The sequence below is a fragment of the Cololabis saira genome, chromosome 9, assembly GCF_033807715.1.
Source record: "Cololabis saira isolate AMF1-May2022 chromosome 9, fColSai1.1, whole genome shotgun sequence".
NCBI classification, from domain to species: Eukaryota; Metazoa; Chordata; class Actinopteri; order Beloniformes; family Belonidae; genus Cololabis; species Cololabis saira.
In genome coordinates, this window is record NC_084595.1 from 22139422 (window position 1) to 22163079 (window position 23658).

At 39.2% G+C, this 23658-nt stretch overlaps 2 protein-coding genes across 4 annotated transcripts; both read left to right on the forward strand.

Moving 5' to 3' along the window:
• The first annotated feature begins 2622 nt into the window (after positions 1 to 2622).
• On the forward strand, positions 2623 to 6561 carry vgll4l (vestigial like 4 like). Its single transcript, XM_061729914.1, has 5 exons — positions 2623 to 2843; positions 4401 to 4500; positions 4602 to 4845; positions 5398 to 5479; positions 5626 to 6561. The coding sequence occupies exons 1-5, from the start codon at positions 2777 to 2779 to the stop codon at positions 5925 to 5927; spliced, it is 795 nt and encodes a 264-aa protein (XP_061585898.1). The 5' UTR covers positions 2623 to 2776; the 3' UTR covers positions 5928 to 6561.
• A 3184-nt stretch (positions 6562 to 9745) lies between these two features.
• On the forward strand, positions 9746 to 17420 carry slc20a1a (solute carrier family 20 member 1a). Of its 3 annotated transcripts, none has more exons than XM_061730805.1 (11): positions 9746 to 9874; positions 10468 to 11076; positions 11202 to 11342; positions 11454 to 11539; positions 12387 to 12483; positions 13265 to 13384; positions 13783 to 13989; positions 14150 to 14621; positions 14703 to 14888; positions 15499 to 15583; positions 17295 to 17420. In XM_061730805.1, exons 2-11 carry the CDS (start codon positions 10728 to 10730, stop codon positions 17316 to 17318), a joined length of 1767 nt encoding a protein of 588 aa, XP_061586789.1. In that variant the 5' UTR covers positions 9746 to 9874; positions 10468 to 10727; the 3' UTR covers positions 17319 to 17420. The 3 variants fall into 3 exon arrangements, with proteins under 3 accessions (XP_061586789.1, XP_061586787.1, XP_061586788.1); XM_061730803.1 differs by lacking the exon at positions 17295 to 17420 and adding an exon at positions 15705 to 17262; XM_061730804.1 differs by lacking the exon at positions 17295 to 17420 and adding an exon at positions 15705 to 17262 and having other exon boundaries at positions 9746 to 9870.
• The last annotated feature ends 6238 nt before the right edge of the window (positions 17421 to 23658 follow it).

The window sequence follows — 23658 nt, forward strand, 5'->3', positions numbered from 1 at the left end:
ATTTCAGATATATAAATATACCTCTGTTAATTTGTTGTGCATTTCAGGAGCTGGGACTGCAAAAATACAGTTAAAGATAAAAAGCAGAAAAAAAATTATTGTTTCCTTTTTAAAAAAAATCTAGGACAGTATGAACTTGTTTCTTCATTTGTATATAAAATGTATCTGCTGCCCACAAACACTCTCAATGTGTCCTGCTATCCCCCGGAGATCCAACAAAATGAACGTTTGAGAAAACAAATGCATTCTCAAAAACATTTTATCAATGCTTAAACGGCTAAAATAAAATTTTTTGTCTGTCACACAGAAGAAAAATTGGACAACTGGGTCTTACTGGAGTATGTAATACTTAGTGTATCAATGCTTTTGTTGTTGTGGTTGGATTTGTTGTACTTTGATCCTGTTTTCTGACCTTTTCTGTAAAATTTGAGAAGCTGTACAACTGAGAGAAGACTAGTAAAAAAAGGACCATAAATCTAATGAAGCACATAAATCTGTTGATATAGTTGTTTTTTAATGAGACGATAGATTCCTTTTTTTTTTAACTCTACATTTTAATTATTATGATGTGTCTGTTGTGTGTACGTGGGAGATGGGGTTTTTGTGAGGGGGGGGGGGTTATGGGCCCTGTTTAAACTTTTTTAAATTGTGTAATTTTTAAACATGTAAAGCACTACATGCTACATATGTGTATGCAAAGTCCTTTATAAATTAGTTATTGGCCTCATGTGTTTTCATATTAAGGAAGCCATTTACTACAACAAAACTGTGGATACCAAAAGAAGTTAGATTTTTTCCCCCACTTCATGAGAAGTTTAAGAAAACAAAATAGCAAAACAAAGAATTTCCTCCTTTAAAACTTGCTAACTTGATTTACATGTGCCAAAAAAGAAGAAGGAAGAAGTGTAAACTTATTTTGTCCTACCCCCATTCACTGATCATTTAACCTGTATTTATAGATGTTCACACACTGTACTCACACTGCTAAATAACATTATTATTATTATTATTATTATTATTATTATTATTATTATTATTATTATTATTATTATTATTATTATTATTATTATATACTGTAATTATACTCACACACATACTTATACATGCATACATACATACACACACATAGTTGAATATTTCTATATATTTGTACACACATGCCCATATAAATATTTATACAAATATACTTATTTACACTATACTGTATCTGCTCTATATCTATGTATATATCTACTTACACACATAATCACACCACACACATATATATATATATATATATATATATATATATATATATATATATATATATATATATATATATATATATATATATATATATATATATATATATATATATATATATATATATATATATATATATATATATGTACCCATACATACGCATACACCCATATATACCTACATATATGTATATACTGTATATATAAAAAGTGCTGGTCATTGTGGTGAGATGACATTGTGAAAAACTTCAACATTTTTGTTCCTTTTTGTTTCTTTTTCCTTTTTTGTCACCTGCTATTTTGAGACTTGAACTTTGCATGGCCACTGACCCTTTCCCTGCATTTTAAACCTTTTTTTTGCATTGTGAAATCTCAATATTTTATGAAATGTGTGACTAAGAATGTTTTTTTAAAGCTATGAGTAGTGTAAATATTATTTCCCATTCAAGTTTTTCATATGCTCTACATTTTTTTTTATTATTTTTTTATAATATAGGGCTTGGTATATTGCTGTTTCATTTTATAACTTAAGGGGTCACTGTTGATCTAAAAATTTACCTGGTACATTGTTTTTCATGGATGTATTAACCACAACAGCTGTTTGCCATTTTAAACCTGTTGGGACAGTTTTAGGCCAACATTTGTCACGTCAGTGACAAATATTGCCAATAAGTGGGTGATAAATCGGGGCAGCAAACAGCTCATTTTTTAAATTAATTATCAATGAGTGTACATATCTCAAAACCTACAAATCTTGATCTCAAATCTCTTTACACTGAAGAACCAATTACACTGTGTGTGAGTGTGGCCAAACTCCTCGGTACGGTCAGATGAGATTGTTCTCATGGCAGCAGCATTTTCAGGACTTAAGAGTCTTTGTCTGGCCATCAACAAAAGCCTTTGGATTTCTGGTGAGGCAGGCTCAGAGTACAGCTGCAAGCAAGTATGGGCAAGTCAGTGGAATGACTGCAGCCTCGGTGGGCTAAGCACTCGGAAAAATGCAGTTTGGTGAGATTGCAGATTAGGAGGGGAGGGAGGGGGCACAGGTGCTGACTACACAGAGGGAAACAAAAGACACACTTCTCCCATAAAAACAGTCTGGGCAGAATTTTTAAGGCTGAATGGAGAAGTTTTATTTTTTCTATGGTGAAATCATCTGCAAAGAGAAAGAGCTGCATGAAGGCAAAAACTTCTCTTATTATCATAAACTGCGTAGCACCATGACAGTTATCAGGTCAATTTTCCACATTTGAGAGAGGCCTGTGATCCCATTCTGCTTCCAACACACAATAACAAGACAGAGTGAATGAAGGGGGACTTTTCATTGGCTCGGGCAGCAGCCAATCTGAATGCAGTGGGATGAGTCACAGGGAAGCCACTCTGCCTACCTGGATACTTTACCTGGCTGAGCTCAGACCCAGCATCTCATTTACCTTTCCAATACAATCCATAACTGAGGCTCATTGTGTCGTGTAAACTCCAGCAGTCAAGGTGTTCCTCAGCATTCGCCACCTCTCACACAAAGACAGGGAGCCATGGCCGTGGCTAACTTCCAGTATATTACTCGGATGAGCAGTGGCTTCAAGGTCTACGTTTTGGAAGGTAAGATTAGGTAGCACTTTTTTTTCTGTTGACTCGACTTGCTCGATTACACTGTAGACTTGTATGACTTTGATCAGTGAAATTCAGTGTCTGACACAAAAGATTGCAGAGGTATATTTTTAAAGGTTGTCGATCATAACTGTGCCATAACTGTGTTATCTGTGTTTGGTTCTGTGATATTTACCTTAATGATATTTGTAGAAGTACAGTATTAAATGGAGAGAATTAGATGTGCAAAGAACATCCAACAGAAGATACACACTAACAAAAACCTTTCAAATATGCTTTGTGAATTGTGTTGACCCTTTTCCACAAAAAGCTTTTATAAAACCCGCTTTTTTTTTACATCAAGAAGAGAAGAGCCCCTGTTAGTGCTTATAGGAGCTTTCTATGGCCTCACACTTGAGCTAAGATTGTAGAAATGTGTGCACCACTCTTGGATATTGATGAAATCATATTAAATGCAGCAAAGCAGAAGGTCAGGCAGCACAATTCCTTCACTAATCAGGAAGAAATATCCATGCCCCAGGCATTAGAAAATCAGCATAGGTGTGGTTATACCTGCCCCCTTCCACAATGGCACTGTGTAAGAAAGAGTAGCACGCAGGGGTTAGAGTGTTTATGCAGTAGGAAATCCAAACTTAAGGGGGCATTCTGAGTGCAGACACGCGTAATAGCTCTTTTTCTCTTGAAATGCAAAACTGATGATCACCTGTTGCCATTCTATCCGCATTGCAAAGTGTTTCCTGAGCATACAGTCAAACAATGGAACGCGGTGTGATTGTGCTGCCATCACACTTTCAAACAGTGCTGGTGTTTTGACTGTATGCAGAACACACACACACACACACACACACACCTGAGACTTAGACTGTCCCCTGATTTGGTGTAAAACTCCTAGTGTTCGTCTGACTGCACCTTAGATATTAGCAAACAAGAAATGGCGCCAACATCCAAATCAGTTTAACCTGCAGTACGGGTATTCTCTTGTTTAATCCATCAGTAGCATCGTCAGCCCATCGTTGGCTGCGATTCAGCAAGTGTGACTGCAAATTCGTACGACTGCATGTCTGTGGATTCACTCTAATGACCTTTTCACAGATGGGTGCCACTCAGATCATGGTCCTCAAAAACTCCATCCTAAGAAAAAAAAAAAATGTTGATTGTGCCCATGTGACCGTGTGACCGGGCTGAATGCCAACATTATGCAGAAAAACAACATTTACCGTTAGCATTGAATCAGCTGCATAGTGTTGAAACCCTCACTGATCAGGTAGATCAAGTTCTACAGCTTAACGGAGTTTTACAATTAACGGTAGCAACAAACATTTTCCCACGAATAGCAGTCATGCAAGTTAATGTCATGGATCAAAACAAGCTGTTTGTCATCGCTGAGTGACGCACACACACATCAGTCAGTTGGGGGTAATCAACAGGGGTCATTTGCCCAACATTTGCTCCTCATGCTAAATGAATCCCACTTGAACATTATATGATTGTATTAATAAAAAAAAAATCAATATATATTCTCATCCTGCACTTGAATTTGTTTTATAGGTCAGCCCCACCTCAGATGCGAAGACAGGTACAGGGCCCCGGTTGTGTATCCGGTGAAACGCAAGCGCAGCCATGAGAGAGGTCTAACTTTGGAAGAAAGGTTGGTGATGCTGCCCGTTCGTGGTGCCATTACAAACACAGCCAGCTGAAAGTGCATCCTGCTAAAGATGCAACATCTTCTGACGAACCTTTGTCTTCCAGGCGAGAGCGGGCCGTAAGCAAAAGCATTGCCAAAGTGTCCCAGAGAGCAGCACCAGCAGCGTTCAGCAGGCAACAGAGTACCGCATCCAGCCAGAGTCCAACATCCAGCCCCACCAGCCTTCCACCCACACCTGTGTACTACACACCCATGCTGGACGAACCCCTGGCCCTCGTCAAGAAACCAAGAAAAGACACCGCAAATACAGAGGAGAAGACCAAGAGCCCAGCTACTAGTCAGATCCAGGTAATTCAGACTTTTGTGATTGCTGTTTGCGTCTTCAATGGGCGGCCGTCATGAAAGACAAAGAGACGGTCATTACTGAGGAAACGTGGCAGTGCTGTCTGTCCTTTTGTAGTCTGTGAGTGTAGCTCCAGGCTACCCACAGCAGTGGTACATCTCTTATCTTTAGCCAGGGAATAAAGCTGCGCAGCATTCAGCATCCTTAAGGTTCATGCAGGCCTAAGCTTGCCTGAGCTATGCAATCCAGCAGGATTCAGGAAGAAAATGTGAGCAATGGATGGTGGAATGCCGTCAACAAGACCGAGCAGACGACTTTCTTTTTTAAATGTATGCACCTACACCCTTGGATTGATCTGATTTATGTCAGCAAACCTAACCAGTTTAATCACTTCCCGAGTTTTTCTAAAGAAAAATAAGATTAACTGTCGGTCTTTCACATGTAAAGACGAACCATTAGGAGGGAGGAGGAGAAAACACAAAACAGGATTAGAACAACAGTTTGCATGTATCTTTTTTAATGTAAATAATGACCCATTACTCTCTTCTTTTTTCCAGATGCGTCCCTCTGTGATCACCTGCGTGTCCTCATTAAGAAACCCCTCCTGCCGCTCCGACAGCCACAGAAGCCACTCATCAGGTCAGTGTCAGACTCCTCTGAGAAAGCTTTCACCAGACAGTCACTCCCTACTTGTAACACTGGCATCATAGTTTGGATAACCACTAATGTTTACTGACTCACTGGGGTGTGTAGTTGATGTTTGTCATGCTTCCTTTCTTTTCCAGCGGCTTCCAAATCCAACTACGATAACGTCCTCGAGGAGCATTTCCAGAGGAGCCTCGGCCCGGACTACCAACAAGCTCGCGCCCAGCAGCTGTCCATCAGTGTGTCCGTCGACGACCACTTTGCCAAGGCTCTGGGAGACAAATGGCTGCAGATTAAATCCAAGTCTTCCTCCTGTTCCTCCACACCCCCCAGCAGTCCGAGTGTCACCCACTCCCCCACCTACAGCCACAGCCCAAACCAGTACCACAAAGAATCCACCAGCAGCTCGTTGCCACCCCCCCGCCACTGGTCTGTCAATTAAAGCAGAAAAGATGACTGATTCCCCTTGAAAAACTGAACTTTTTATTTTATTTTGTGTACATTTCACTGCTTGTCCAAGCAACAGGAGAGTCGCTGCGAGCGTTGAGAGCGAGCGAACAGATGTGGACGTCGGCGTGTCCAGAAACAGACACAGACAAATGTAGCATTAAGCGGGAAATCTTTGGTTTGTTACATTTCTATCCTCTGCTTAGCATCTGAATATTTGAGATATTGTAGATGGTAAAAAGGTGTCATTGAAAAGTTAGCCAAATAATCCCTGACATTTCTTTGACTTTGTGGTGTTCTTGAATTACGTTTCTACGCCACACTTTCATTGTATTATATTTATACTCTGATACACTTGGGTTGACTGTAGTCTGAGTGACTTGCCTATCTGCTGTTTAATATTATGTGTATTTTCTGTACCCTATACAGAAATTTGAAAAATCTTAAAAAATAAAAAAAAGTCTCACCAATCTTTTTTTTTTGTTCTTTTGTAATTCAGAAAAAAGTACATGTTGTATTGTGTGTTCTAAGAAATCATTAAAAAGCAAACATACTGGGCATCAAGTGACAATGAAATGAATATAATTTACAATGCAGCTACATTTTTTACAAAATAAATACAAATTCTTACAAAGCAGAAGATTTGGGATTTCTTGTTAAAAATCTGTCAAGCGGATGAACCAGACAAGATCAAGTCGGCAGTGAGTCAGTGTGTGTCGGCAACACATCCGACAAAGAAATCTTACTAGGAGTTCTGTTGCCCAACACTGACTGGAAATGAAATCGCTGCATGAGCAACTCATTACGGACTTTTTCCTGTAAGTTGGGGAGAATGTTGGGAGCATGTCCCAGCAGGCACCTGGCCCTGTGTTCTGACATTCCTGTCTCCTGAGAAAATGACTCTGTAAGATCCTACAGATCCTGTTTGGCAAGGGATGGGAGGGAGGGAAGAGGAGTAGGGAGGGTTGGGCTAACACTGGCCTGAGCATGAGAACCAGCAATGCTCTTCAGTTACTTATTTGCATGTCCTGTCTTGTCTAATTTTAAATATGATAGGCGAGCCTTAAAGAAAAATCGCTAAGCCTCTGCGTTTGAAATGACGGACTTAGACAATGTTAAAGATGTAAAGATTTGAATTCAATTACAGTTTGGAAAAAGACGCCGCAAGTCAGATGTGACTGAAACAAAAAGTAAACTTAATGTGTTTTAACATTACAGGGACAAAAACTTTCTATTAAAGGTGCATAAATTGATTAAATCAGTGGTTTGGATTCACAAAACAAGGAAGGATGTTTGCACCACATAAATCTTTCCCTGTGTCCACTCATACAAGATATTATTACTTTCCCTGTTTAAGTCACAAACTGGTATTTCAACATGGTAAAATACTGATCATCCAGCATAACCTGAATAAGGGATTTGATGCCACCTAGAGGCCCGCAGCTAAACTTTGAACAACCGAGGCGGATGAAGGCTCTCATGTTGCACAATTAACCGCACAAACGGCTGAAGGCAGTTCTGCAGAAATCGTCTGTCTTCAGAGAAAATGTTTTCGCTCACTTCACCACAGGGAGGCAGCTGCACATCACTTTTAATTCACTGCATGAAGCATCCCACCACTTCAAAATGTAAAATAGTTTTTAAAAGTGGATTGAGATATTCATCCAAAATGCCATGTCATGTGTTTTTTATGTATAAAATTGCTAGATCAAGCAATTAGAACAATACATCTTCAAATCTGGTGCACTTTGTTAAAAAATACTTTCAGTTTCTAGATGAGCTCTGGGTTATAGTCTGTGCCATAGATTCAGTGACATATGTTCAGCCCTGGGCTCTGTTGTTCAGCGCAACTAAGCTGAAAGTGGTTGACAGTTTGAATTATAAAAGTCCAAATGCCATGAGAATGTAAAAAGAAAACCTTCTCATGCCACCGTAACACAACTGTCCTTTGTTGTGTTAGTTGACAAAGAGACATAATTGCAACTTTGAACTCGTCTAGAGAGACAGAAAACAATATTTAACTCGCGGCAGTGGTGATTAAACATGTCTTACAATATGAGAGAATGGCCATGTCACTCTGGGAAAATGCAGAAACTTCATCTGTCAGATCCATGTCAACAAATGCAAAATCTTTTTGAAAACAATCAAAAGTACGGCACTAATCTCCTGAGAACATGATTGCATGGAACGACAGCATGTCTCATGTGCTGTTGTTCGACATTGTTCATTTTTTAGCGTTCTTGCTGAAGCTTTGAATTGAACTCATCAGAAATAATTATCTACATTGGATATAATTATTTAAATGACAGGGATCTGGCTTCACTAACAGCCTCCGTTAAATTATGCCATTAGGTGAACATGACATGCAACAAGCACTTGTGGCACAGAGGTCAGTACTGTTAAATCCAACCCATAAGCTCCTGGAGTCCATCCGCAGCTCTTCATGTGGAGTTTCCAGGTTCTTGCTTCTTCTGTGGGACTTCTCCGAATGCTACAGTTTCATCCTGCAGTCCAAACAAAAGGGTGTTAAGCGTGTTGGTGATTCTCACATGAGTATTTGCAGACACACATACAAGCTGTTTTGTAATTAAAAAACTGAATATTGACACTTGTTTTTCATAATGTGATGTCTTTACCAGAAATTGAATGATTTAAACATCAAAATAATCTGCTTACAATGAACACAATACAAGTATATATTATGAATGTTTAGGAAAGCAAGCGAATACATTTTATGATCCAATCTGCATGATTATACAGGCAGGAACAAAGCCTTGGATAATATTTATTTATCCAATTAATAGTTGCTGTAATTTTTCACATTTACTGTAATATAATCACTATACGTGCACATGTGTAGGCTATCTCAACCATTCTGCACCTGTTTCATGAGTGTGTGACAATTGATTACTTTATTTTATCATACTTTTTCACCCACTCTGACATTTCTCATCTACTTATATTTTTTTCAGATGATCACATGCTTCATAGAGGTGAAAATGTTCCACATAGTTGGCAATCGGGTGCACACATCCCGACAACGTCATGCAGCAGGCACTGAATAAATAAGTAATGAAGAGGAACTGATCAGCAGATTTGGATGCACTGTAGCCTTTCGGACAAGAGTCAGTTCTGCTGACACTGAAAGCTTCCTCAGGTTTTCCTATGGGTTCTCAGAAAAGTGTGTAGGATTCTGGTTTATTAGTAACAGAGTCTGCCACTTCATGTGATGTTCAAACTGAACTCTTTGACTGCTCAGTGGAAAAAAACAGTAACAGGGAAGAGGGGGGTAAAAGTAAAAAGACAAGATTGAAGCTATTCCTTAGCAATCCCACTTTACCCAATACTTTAAAGTCAGTGGACGAATATACTGTATTCGGCCAGCAGGTGGCACCAGAGTGGCTTTGTTTCTTTTACATATATAAATATATTATAAAGTCTATATTTATATATATAAAGACTTGTATTAAGTCTTTTATAATTCAATTCTTAAACTATATCATATTCATATTGATGGAATATTATGATTATATTTCAGAACAATATTAATAATAAAACCCTAATTACTGTATACTCATGGTGGCCTGAATTTGTTTTCTCCAGAAAAACATATACATTTGACAAAAACAGCAGTCACTTCAATTTCTTCACGGTGGCTGAAAAAAAAACATACATAATTTAAGGATAAAGTAAAGCAACAGATCAGCAGAGAACTGTCATTATGCTCCTCTCGGTAAACATTAGCTCCTGCGCCGCTGCTGTCCCATGACCGGCGTGGAAAGGCGTGTTCTTCTCCCCAGCTGGATATTTAAAGCTGCCTGCAGCAGGAGAGCGGCAGAGCGGACCCCCACGACCTCCCGTCACCACTTTACACCACAAGCCAAGTCAAAGTTCCCACCCGGCGGCTGAGCGTGCAGGAGGAGTCTGGTCTGCTGCGAGTGCGTGAGTGTCACTCATCTCCGCTTCTCTTCCTAAAGCCTGAATTATGGTTCTGCGTTAAATCGACGCAGAGCCTACGCACGTAGGGTACGGCGTAGGGTAGGCGGCGACGCGCACCGGCTCTGCGTTGGTGTAACGCGGAACCATAAATCAGCCTTTAAGGAGATTAACATACCGCTGTTTTTCTATACTCGCGGCGAGCTCGTTCAACAACAAGGGCTGAATAGGCCAATTATCCGCAGCTCAGAAGTCTCTCTCTTTTTTTTTTTTTTTTTTTTTAAGTTTCAAGTGGATTTAACTGCGATTTTAACATGTAATTGGGATTTTTAGAGGCTTCTGAATTATATAATACCTCGTTAGCAAGGCTGGGTGAGAAAAATAAACGTTTCTAATAATAATCATGCTGCTGTATGATATATTATATATATCATACGTCATATTTTATTATTAGACTATAATTATTATTATTTGTTTACGTTTTTTTTAAGTAAGTTGATATAAAACATGCCCTGACTTATATTAGTTCAACAGGTGCTTCTTCAAGCTCAGCCTTTAAAGACGCCCCCACTAACTCACACATTTCTGTTTTTCTGCAGGAGCTAATTGTCACAATGGATGTCTTTTCCTTCTTGATACCCTGTCATTTTACCATGGAGCCTACAGACAAACCCTGCATACCTAGCTAGCAATACATATTAATCTATTTCTTGGTAACACTTTCAGATTGGACCTAAAGCGTTATATAGTTATTGCTGTGGTTAATATTTTGTTATTACCTCAGAAGTCACTGTCAACCCACAACAAATTAGTTTTGTTGGACCATTTCTTTTTTATTTGAATAATATTTACAGTAGTGATGGAGACAAGTACACTTGCAACCCTGGCCACGGCCACCACCATGGCTCTGGCCTATCAGTCAGACATGTCATCTTACATGTGGCTGCTGATCCTGGGCTTCGTTATTGCCTTCGTCTTGGCCTTCTCTGTGGGAGCCAATGATGTGGCCAACTCCTTTGGGACAGCCGTGGGCTCTGGGGTGGTCACTTTGCGGCAGGCCTGCATCTTGGCCACTGTATTCGAGACGGTGGGTTCAGTCCTGCTGGGGGCCAAAGTAAGCGAGACCATCAGAAAGGGTATCATTGATGTGCGGATGTACAACGGCTCAGAGCACGTCCTCATGGCGGGATCGATAAGTGCCATGTGTGGTAAGCATGCATGTAGAAGCTTCTTCAGTTCCTTGAATGAAAATATGAATTTCAAAAAAAAAAAAGAAGAAAATGTGAATTTCCAGATTGTGAACAAAGGCCTTGCTTGTGTTTTTATACTCTAGGCTCTGCTGTGTGGCAGCTGGCCGCGTCATTTCTGAAGCTCCCCATTTCTGGAACTCACTGTATAGTTGGAGCCACAATTGGGTTTTCCATGGTGGCCAAAGGCCACCATGGGGTTAGATGGCTGGAACTGCTACGCATTGGTACATTTATCTTGTATTTCTCCAGATCTGAAAACAACAATCTAGTAAAGCTGAACTACAAGTGTAAGAAAAGGCTCATAATTGTATTTTCCATCAAATTTCTGTTCAAAGTGGCCTCCTGGTTCTTGTCACCGGTGCTGTCGGGAATCATGTCAGGAATCCTCTTCTATATCGTCCGCAAGTTCATTCTGAACAAGGTAAAGAGTTATTTTTTCAAAGCGCATAGGTGCATTTGAAATAAATGGTTCAAAAAAGTTCCCTTAAGGTCCCTAAATGATAAATTATACTCTTTTATTACAGAATTATGTTTAAGAAACTGATACATTATTTCAAAGTGTATTAAAACAACATTATTATTTCTCAGTTGTAGTGGATGTTCAGAGGTTCCAGCTGAGGGGTCAAAAGATAAACCTGTAAATGATTAAAACTTCAGGGGAAGTTTTTCTCTACCGCCATAGAAAATGACAAAAGAAAGATAGAAATAAAACAAGATTAACAGGGTCTTTCTTTCTTGTTTTATTTGTTTTTTATGTGTTTTTAAGTGTGAAAAACGTATTTTATATAGAAAAATAATGATAACTTGTAAAATTTCATGATATAGGCACTTTAAAGCTAAAACTCCGTAACAGACTTCCAAAAAACAGAAAAGAAAAGTTCCAGTTAGACCCTGGTTTCGAATATGGATTTGTAGAAGCTCTTGTACAGTTCATAACATTATGTTTTTTATTTCAAATTATAATTTTTAAGTACATTTCAAGTGATTAACCTTCCACCTAAACCTCTTGTAAAAGTTTTTTTTTTTTTTTTTTACATCTTATTTACTTAAATTTATCAATTCAGATTTTTGGACCACACAAACTCCTAAACTTAATAAGTCTATCTTCTGCACATTTACAGTACAGATTTAAAGGTGGCATTAATCTTTAGATTTATCATCAAGATAGGAAGGAAATGTAAAGGTCTCAGCTGCATTTGTGTTCTACAATGAGATCTTAGAATCTGTGTTTACTATTCAACTCTTACAAGTGTTTTTTATTTTTACAGGCTGACCCCGTTCCAAACGGACTGAGAGCCCTTCCCGTCTTCTATGCCATTACTATGGGCATTAATCTCTTCTCCATCTTGTTTACAGGAGCTCCACGTGAGTATCACATTCCCACGCCACACTGGTACTTCCACTGACTGACACTTGACGCCCCAAACAACCACAGCGTCTTATGAACTTCAGCAACAGGAGGTGAAATGCCACAGAGCACAATGAATACCAGGCTTTTGAGACGAAAGCAGGTCGGAGCTGATGGGGGGGATTATTTCGACAATATGCAAACCTGGAAAATCGGTCTCAGCTAAGATCGTTAGAAGAAAAAACTCTTGCTAGAGTAAAATTACTCCATAATACGGAGTGCACTTCCCACACTGGTATTGCATGCACATTTTCTTTTCTGACAACATGGTAGAAAAACCAGAACAGTTGCTCAAACTGCCACCGTCTGCCTGCATACTTGAATCATCAGCAGTTAATAAAATTCAGAAGAGTTTGAAAAAGAAAAAGAAACAAAAAACAGGCGAGTTGCCAGTGTTGGTATTAAAATAAAACGTGAAATTAGCGTATCCAGTTTATCACTGAGCTGCAAGACGGACCTCGTCTTCACTATCTGGTTGGAGGAGTGTGTATTCTCACTGATACTGTTGTCTGAAAGGACACACTGACACGTGGGAGCTGGCCGTCAAGATGTTGTTTTTTTTACAAATCACACGACTGCCCCTCACATTAGTCAGAAAGGGTAGTACAAGATAAAGTACAAGTATCTATGGGCACATTTTTTTCCTCAATGGAGCAGTTTAAGTTGTGGATCATTTAAAAATGTGTTTGCTCTTAACTTAAATGGTTTCTCTCCTACATGGCTGTCTTGTGTGCGCAGTGCTGGGTTTCGACAGAGTGCCATGGTGGGGCACACTCTGCATTTCTCTGGGCTGCGCCTTTCTCACAGCGTTGTTCGTCTGGTTTGTTGTCTGTCCACGGCTCAAGAAGAAGATCAAACGTGAGTAATGTGCCAGCTTCACACTTCATCGTAGCAACGCATGCTTGAGAAGACACATCTCTCAGGTGTAGTCATTGTGACTGAAACCACAGAAAAGCAGGAAAAATGACCAAAATGTTTTTTCTTGACGTCGTCTATATTTGTATTAATTTGCTTTTATAAACCAGACCTGCAATGCAACATGGGCAATATCATCTGATCCCTGCAGTCACTGTTGAAAAATAACAAATGACATTTGAATGTGTAACACAAAGATAACAATTTCATATATATTGAGATAACCCCCAGCATTAACACGTTTACCCAGCAGTCAGCTCGGTGGTGATATCTACCACCACCACTATTACCGGGTTTATTTTTGAAGTTTTGAGCCCTTCTTTCACCCTTGGCTGCCTCAGGAGAGGCACTTGCTTCACCATGTGAAACTCCACTAATGGAGAAGACCTCCAGCAAACCTCCAGTTGAAGAACAGCCTTCAGTACCTCCTGACCCTCGACCCCAGACCCCTCCAGCAGACAATCCCAAGGTTGCTTTCAAACTCGGAGGCTCAGAGGAGGCCGACTTGAACAATGACATGGAAACTAAAGACCTGGATTTGTCCAATGGTGAGAAATTCATGCATTTAGAAACCTTTAACGCATCATTTATCTGATAGTTTCAGTGATAGGATGTTCAACTCAGTGGTCACATGCATCATGATTCAGCACAGCTGAACCATAATCTTAACTAGAGTAAAGAAAATAATGATAACAATAATTTCCGCAGGTCTGAACGGCACCGGTGGCTCCATGACGATCACTGATCCTCACAGTGGACGCTCGCACACAGTCCACAAAGACTCCGGGCTTTACAAAGACCTTCTCCACAAGCTCCACATGGCCAAAATGGGTGACTGCATCGGCGACAGTGATACAGAAGAGCGCCCCTTGCGGAGAAACAACAGCTACACCTCCTACACCATGGCTATTTATGGAATTCAAGGAGAGCCTAAATCCAAAGATGTGGAGGGCGGGCTGCAGAGGAGGTCTCGGGTGGACAGCTACAGCAGCTACAACTCAGCAATGTCCAGCGGGAGCACGGTCCAGGACGGAAGTGTGACTCAAGAAGCTGGCAAGGAAGTCGCCCTGGAGGAGGACGAGCTAGAGGTGGACCAGCCTGCCGTTTCCGTGCTTTTCCAGTTCTTGCAGATACTCACAGCGTGCTTTGGCTCTTTTGCTCATGGAGGAAACGACGTCAGGTAGGCAGCGGCGCTTTTCTCATGAGGAATTTTCAAATGTGTGGCCACTCAGATGAATCTCATTTTCATTTCCCCCACCAGCAATGCTATTGGCCCACTGGTGGCTCTCTGGCTTTTGTACGACAGTGGCTCCGTAGTGTCCAACGCACCCACACCCATCTGGCTGCTCCTGTACGGTGGAGTGGGAATCTGCGCCGGGCTCTGGGTCTGGGGTCGGAGAGTGATCCAGACTATGGGCAAAGACCTTACCCCCATTACACCGTCTAGGTACGCCGCTCATCTAAACCAGTTATGAATAGGGGTGTAACGATACACTAATCTCACGATACGGTACAATACACGATATTGAGGTCACGATAACGATACGATACGATATTATAGCAGTATTTTTTTAACAACCTTGAATGAGGAACATATGACTGGAAAAAATGGTCTTTTATTTGAAAAACACAAAATACAAAACAATGCTGTGCGTTTGCCCTATTGTTCCAGTTTGTAATGCTTTATAACTGTTTAAGTTTTAAAGAGAAAGCCAGGCCAACCATTTTCCACAAACGGAACTAAAAGTAAATGTCAGGTTTGCATTATGCATCTTCTGTTTCATACAAGTACAACTATTTTGCCACAAACTGAATAGTTTCTCTCATGTATGATTTGACTTTTTTCTTTTTTCGGATGCACGTTACTAGTCAACACAATAGATTAATATTAATATTCCAATATCGCGATACACTTTGTCACCTCCACGACACGTATTGTGACGTTTTTTGTATCACGAAATTTTGTGGCACGATATATTGTTACACCCCTAGTTATGAACTAAACCTTTGACTTATCTTTTTCTGTCTAAGCATGCTAAGAATTTCTTCTTCCTTAGTGGTTTCAGCATCGAGCTCGCTTCAGCAGTCACAGTCGTGGTTGCATCAAATATTGGCCTTCCCGTCAGCACAACTCACTGCAAGGTACTGCACCTACCATTTCTAAAATTCAAATTGAAGCATGTGTCATGTCATAACCACACCCACTGCACCCACTGGCACGTCCACTCTCATATCGTGTGTGTGTGTGTGTGTGTGTGTGCAGGTGGGATCTGTGGTGGCCGTGGGATGGCTGCGCTCCAGGAATGCTGTTGACTGGCATTTGTTTAGAAATATCTTCATCGCGTGGTTTGTTACAGTTCCCATCTCTGGGCTGATCAGCGCTGCCATCATGGCTTTATTCATCTTTGTAATTCTGTGAGCATGTCTCTGTTGAGTGGACCCACAGGCCGCCGTCCACGGGGGATGCTTGACGTGCTTTAAACTGTCGCATATCCTGTCTGTTCCTGATCTATACTGATTTTCACTGTTTTTTTCCTTTATCTCACGTGGATGTGTCCACAAATTATGCAGGCTCTAATAGCACTGTTCATACGTCCGAAGCACTGTGATCCTGTATATTCCTGTGTATATTTGTATAAAAGCAATATGTATTCATTGAATTATCCTGTTTTGATTGAAAAATAATGTTCGATATAATATTTGCTTCATGTGAAGGGATTTCGATGTGTTGTAGCCACATTCAATATTTTCTGTTTGTTAAAACAAAATATCATCTTTTAACTACATGGTTTAATGATGAAAAGAATATATTTAATACCATTAATAGAGAAAGTGAAGAGTATGTGTAAATATGGCACTTGTATAGACTTTTAAATAAACCTAGATCGTGAGTGGAAAATGGTTTACACTTTGATACCAGGTTTGAAATGATACTGTCCATAAAATGATGGAAATGTAAAGTCTCACCAAAGAAATCGGTTGAAAAAAACCCTGATCTGAGTGTGACGTTTTATTTTAAGCCCTAGTCTTTGACAATATCATGCCGCAAAGAAGACAGCCTTATGCCGCTGTTGCTTGCTCGTACTTGCTCAGCGACCGAAAAAGGAAGCATTGCTTCACTGTTGTTCCTTTTAAATAGGACGTTTGTAATGCGGAATACAAAAGTGTTGGAGTTTAGAGCAGCGTGCTGTCTATCCTTTCCACAAGCCCCAGCACAGAGATGTTGCTATAACATCACAATAAATAGACTTCCTTGTTCTGCCATGGCTCACCTTCGCTTATTCACCGACCGCAGAGGCAGCTGAGCCCTGTTTGAACTTGTGTTTTCTAACTGCATGCTGGCATTGCAGAATCAGAGGTAAGAGAATAGCGTCTAGGTCTAGAGTGGCACAATCTGCCGTGCAAGTGCCCCCTTAAGCCAAATGTACTCAGATATCCAAGTCCTTGGTTTTGCCTACAGAAGTGTAAACCATGCACTCCAATTTATAAATTATTTCTTTCTTTCAAAAAGATAAGAGCAAGAAAAGATAAACAGGCTGCACTTTGCAAAGCACTTAGCAGTGTGTTTATCATCATTCCACACTCATTGCTCAGTGATACTCTGATGAGCTCATGGACACAGCAGAGTTGAGGATCAATCTGCAAACCTTACAGTTGGACAATCCTCTGTCATGCAGGACAGCATCAGCTGCATGCCGGACCCTATTGAAAATGTATGTATCTGGAATGGTGAACCAGAAACACATTAAATAAATAAGCGCTAAGTGAGTAGAGTTGAGCTGTCATATGTCACAGATTTCATTTTGCTTGTTAAAAGTGATATACTTTTCATCTTTCTGATCCATTTGTACAGCTACAGCCATTGGTGCAGCCATAACGGCGATTAAGGGACGACATCACAGAAAGACGATCTGATGGTACAGGAGATGCATTGAGTACCTGTCGCTCATCATAAAAGGCCGATCTGTGATAGCATCCAGTTTCTGATTGCGAGTGCACCTGCAGGCGCTCTGCGTGATGTCAGTGGGCAGATACTGGTCGAGTCTGGATATAAGTGCTGCTCAGACTTGGGGACAATATTAAAGGTGAATTTAGTCCCACTGTCATTTCCATCTGTTTCTGTTTGAGTCCTCTTTCCCTTTCTGACAGATCTTTGGGAACACAATAGACTCTATATGATGCTCAGGTTTTTTTTTTTAAATCAATAAAAGTATTGAATTTTTTACCCACTAAAAAGAATCCATAGAGATAACTTTAACGGTGAACCACTGCCACGGAGAAAGCTCAAACATCCAAAGGCTGCAGTCATAATCACAGTTTGCCTCAGCACTGGTAAGTGAAAAAATGTATCTTCTTCTTTTTCTTCAAATTTCATCATTTCACTTTTTTATTTTAACACCACTTCTAAAAACCCTGATGGAAACATGACCAGCGGTAACAAATGATGGTTGCCCCTGCATGCTTTATCCATTAATTATCCCGCTTGAAGGGAAACTGTAAATGATTAAAGGGGATTAAAGCGATAGTTAATTAACAATATAAATTGAGCAATGAACTAGTTTAAAACTGTAGAAAGTTAAATGTGTGATTAACATTTACATCCTCATTTTAACAGTTGAGGTGTTCTTGGCTTCAGTGAGAGACTCTAAAGCAGAGTGTGACTTGTTTTTCCAGCGTGCAGACAGGAAACAAAGTCAGTCATAGGCGAACCAGTCACAAGCTGCTGTGCCTGAGGGTTAATGTTTTCTGGGACAGGCTGTATATTAACCTTTACTGGTAAAATATTTGAATAAAACTTATTTTAAAACCTAGTACTAGCTGTAATTTAATTGTTCCTCCTTTGAAGCTGATGGGTATTTTTCAGACATCTGCTATCCTACAGTTTAACCCTTAATCTCCCAGCTGTATCAGAGGGAGGATTCTGCTGCCAATCCCCCCCCACTCCCAACACGCACACACACACACACACACACACACACACACACACACACACACACACACACACGCACACGCAGGCCCTCACTTTCGGTTTCTCCTTACTGATCAGTGCTGTTAAGCTTCACCAGAAAGCCCCACCACTAAACGCAAGAGCCATGTGGGAACAACAATAAGTCATTTATTTTTTTTCTTTTAGTTATTCATGTTTTCATAAGGTGCCTTATGTATTTTGTTGATGTGAAGCCTGTTGAATTATCGGCGTGAAGCAAGAAAAAAATCAACTTTTTAATTTGACTGAACATAAAAATGTACTATGAGTAACAGTTAGGTAGTTATTTTTTTTCTGGATGGATTATTTTATGTCAGATGACTGCACAGTCTGAAAGGCTGGATTCCAACTTGGTTTATGTTTACTTGGATTTTACTTTTCCTCTTACTGTATTTCCTTCTTAAGTATCAGTAACACTAACTGTCCAGGCGATGGCGCTGTTCTCAAAATAACTCGCTCTACTGCTGACCAAAGTTGTATCATACTTTTGTGTGATAGTCACCCGCATTCACCAAGTCACTCACACACAGATAAGGGTATATAAGTCAAAATGCTGTAGAAAAGCATTTAGATGAAAAAACAACCGATTTAGAAAAATATGTATAAAGTTTAGGATAGATAATGAAAAACATAGCGAAGCTATAGTGTAGTAAAATATGTGGGAGTAAATAAAATTAAACAAAGGCACGCAAAACTATGGTTTTAAAGTTTTGAGTTTAACTTTAAAAGTGGCTGGAGGCACATCAGCAAAGCAGCTAAATGTATTTTCACTGTTTGTACCAACTTGAGTTTTTATCAGCTGACTACCCCAGAAGATCTGAGAGCCCTGCTTGGTTTATAGATTTATAGACAGTTTGTAGTGTACCAAATCCTGTCTGAAAGATTTATGCAAGAATAAAAGAAGGAAAAAAAGAGAGTTTGATTATCTGCATACACAGTACTCGAGTTGTAAAATAAAATCAGGGGGGATGGTGGATTTTATCATATGGGGTCAGATAATTTGTGCTGATTACAAATAATATAATATATTACAAATAATAGCACTGACCAAAACACCTGCAGAAATACTGCAGGAATGACATAGCAGCAGTTAAATGCAGCCTTCTGTAAGCTTTAAATATCCACTGGGCTTACATCAAATACATCAAAACACAACAATAAAAACAGTTTTCTGAACTTATCAATATGACTCTGTCCTTCACAGGATAAGTAAAATGGATCACTGCAAAAACTCAAAATCTTAACAAGAATATTTGTCTTATTTCTAGTTAAAATGTCTCATTTTCGTAAAAAAAAAATCTCATTACACTTAAAACAACACTCATCACTGGAAAAAACAACAATTTTCACCTGTTTCAAGTAGATTTTCACTTAAAATAAGTAGAAAAATCTGCCAGTGGAACAAGATTTTTTTGCTTGTAATAAGAAGATAAATCTTGTCCCACTGGCAGATTTTCCTACTTATTTCAAGGGAAAATGTACTTGAAACAGGTGAAAATTGTCAAATAAGTTATTTTTCTGGTGTTATTTCTCTGGTGATGACTCTAAATGTTGAAATAGCAGTAAAACCACATTCATTGATGAAATTACATAAGGGATGGAAAGGAGGGATGGCAGTTTTACAGGGGGGATGATTTTAACCACTTTTATTTCAGGAGGGATGCCATCCCCCCTCATCCCCCCTCAATTCGAGTACTGTGCATACATCTCCAATGGGTCAGACTTCACGGAGACCAACGTTAAAACCCTCTGGTCTCGCATTGTGGACTGGGACACAGGATTTTTTTTTAACAAAGAGATTTATCTTCACCAAGGACAAAAGCAATGTCATTTATACAAGTTAAAATTAAGTTATTTATTTTAATGGCAAAATAAATTGGACACATTTCTCTAACACTCAGGTCACATTGCCTTTTTTACATAATACATATTTGACTTTAACAGGGCCTTACTTCCACAGAACAGAACATAATACAGTAACCTAGACTATATCATTGTTCCTAGTTGATGATAAAGCAGTAGTTAATTATTACACTTTTTATGCCAGGTTAGACACATGTCTATAGGACTACAGATGATGTTGTTGCACAAACATATACAATCTGTAGAATAAAGAGATCCAGGTATGACAACATAATAGTATTATTTTAATGGATAGCTGATTTGAATACATTCTACACTTAGTTAAAGCTCCACCAGAGTTTTGAGGGAAACTGCTGCAACTGAAACAACTACCAGTGACTTAGTGCTATTACATAAGACCAGGGAGCTATACTACTGCCTCAAGAATATCTATTTTGGCTGCATATGACTTTGCTGTTGTATTTAGGTTATAAAGGGTGTTACAGATGATACAGATGGGTGACATAACTAACATGTCTCATTTAGACCGAATGTATGTGAAACTTTCTTGAAGTTTTTAATGAAATGTCTGTGACGCGCGTTGGTCAAACTACTGCAGAGACACAGTAAACAGCTTTCTTTACAGTCATTATTTACAGGTCTGTTAAACACAGCTGCTCTTAAACAGGGCTTAAGGCTAGAATTAAATGTTGCCCTCCAAATCACCCCTCCCCCTTGCAGGATGTGTCTATTTTAAATTGGCCTCACAACTTTACAGTGCCACTTTCAAGGTACAGAGAATGCAGATTGGTGTGAAGTTGGGGGAGGTAGCGATGGGGGAGCTAAATAAGTTTGATCTGTGTGACATCAAAGTGCCCTGCAAAACCCAATTCCTCACTAGACTTCTTCTCAGAGACATTAGGCTCCAAGCAAAGTGACGGCATTATGTTACGTTTGAGTTTTAATTTGGTCGTCACTTGAGACAATCAAATATACAGTCTGAAGCTAACTAAGTTTTTGCAAACTTTTTTCTTTCATAACATGTCCTCAGAACATCTTTTTCCTTCAGTGCTTGTAGTTAGTGTAGTTTGAATGAATTGCTCACAACCTATGGGCTGCACTTTGATGAGCTTGATTTGTTATGGCCTTTCAAGTCTTCACATCTCAGCTCGTTTGAATATTTAGGCAGATTTTTGACCATTAAGTCCAACAGTGCTCTCCGTGTAGCGTGGTTCACAGATCTACAGGATTACTTGACCTGGCCATCAGATACACAAGATTCTCCTGGGATTTGGATCTCATGGGTCTCACAAGGATGTGTTGCAAAGTATTTCAATGCCCTGGTGCATCACGTTGGAACATCGTGGTGTAACACCTAAGATCCTTTATACCGGCTTCCCCTTTGATGTGTTATCCATATATATATCCATATAAGTCAAATTATAATTTCAATGATATGTGAGAGATCAATGTCAAATTCATATCCTTTATCAATGAAATGATTTCTAAAACCTGTAACAAAGTGTGACACTCTTTTGTGGGCTTATTCTAACCTACTAAGCCAAAGAAAACACATCAATACACTGAAGAATACTTGTTTTACTCTACTTGGCAATGAATTGAGTTTACATAGTACTGTATACATCCACAAGTCAATTAGTGCTTTAGACAAGCAACTGAAATCATACTATAATGGACATAAGCGTTGTATCCTGGGTAACTCTTTTTTTTTCTTAGTTAAAAAAAAAGAGCTACATCATTGCCTTCATGGGTACAGGTGTCATCGAGTGCTAACACAGACACGCATTTTACATTGTTCTCGAAAGGTAATGTTACCAATTTTCTTAAGAGAAATGCATCTTAATCTGGTGATGGCTATTACAAGTGCCATTTTTTTGTTCATTATTTTTTTCATCCTTGCCTCAAAAGCTAATTTTCTCTTTACAGGTCTTGTAAATGTATTTATCTTTGCCAACCTACCTTCAACTCTCATATGTCACTGATGTTTATATGTGTCAAGGACCCACACACAGCCCCGCAGGCTATCATTAAAGTGTGTCTCCTTGCAGCTGGCTGATATACAGGTTTACTCTATTCTCTTGTCTGCGATGATCTGAAGCAGCGTGTTGTTTACAGTTCAGTGGCAAAAAACAAAGACCGATGCTTTTCTGGAAGAATAGAATAGAATAGAATAGAATAGAATAGAATAGAATAGAATAGAATAGAATAGAGTGGAATAGAATAGAATAGAATAGAATAGAGTAGAGTAGAATAAAATAGAATAGAATAGAATAGAATAGAATAGAATAGAATACTTTTATTACATTATACATGGGTACAGTGCGATTAAAAGCAGCATCACCTCCCCAGTGCAAGACAGTGCAAACAGATATAAATAATGTAAAAATATAAAAAGGTTAAGGTTCATTTGAATAGTGAAATCAAGGCCTAGATCTGAGATCCGATCTACAGATAATAACATATTCCACATGTGGTGGAATATTGCACAGATAGTCCGGGAAAAAAGTATTGCACGGTAAAAAACAGTAATGAAGACATTCGATTATGGCTTTGGGGAAAAAGCTGTTTTTCAGTCTATTAGTTTTAGACCCAGTACTCGAGTTGAGGGGGGATGAGGGGGGATGGCATCCCCCCCCCCCGAAATAAAAACAGTCAAAATCATCCCCCCTGTAAAACTGCCATCCCCCTTTCCATCCCTTATGTCATTTCATCAATGAATGTGGTTTTACTGCTATTTCAACATTTAGTCATCACCAGAAAAATAACACCAGAAAAATAACTTATTTGACAATTTTCACCTGTTTCAAGTAAATTTTCACTTGAAATAAGTAGGAAAATCTGCCAGTGGGACAAGATTTATCTTCTCATTACAAGCAAAAAAATCTTGTTCCACTGGCAGATTTTTCTACTTATTTCAAGTGAAAATCTACTTTACTAAAATACGACATTTTAACTAGAAATAAGACAAATATTCTTGTTAAGATTTTGAGTTTTTGCAGTGATCCATTTTACTTATCCTGTGAAGGACAGCGTCATATTGATAAGTTCAGAAAACTGTTTTTTATTGCTGTGTTTTGATGTATTTGATGTAAGCCCAGTGGATATTTAAAGCTTACAGAAGGCTGCATTTAACTGCTGCTATGTCATTCCTGCAGTATTTCTGCAGGTGTTTTGGTCAGTGCTATTATTTGTAATATATTATATTATTTGTAATCAGCACTATTATCTGTCCCATATGATAACATCCACCATCCCCCTGATTTTTTTTTACAACTCGAGTACTGTTTGGACCTGATGACTCTGTAGCGTCTTCCTGAAGAGAAAGAAAGAATAAACCAAGGGAAGAATTTCTCAAAAATTTTTTTTT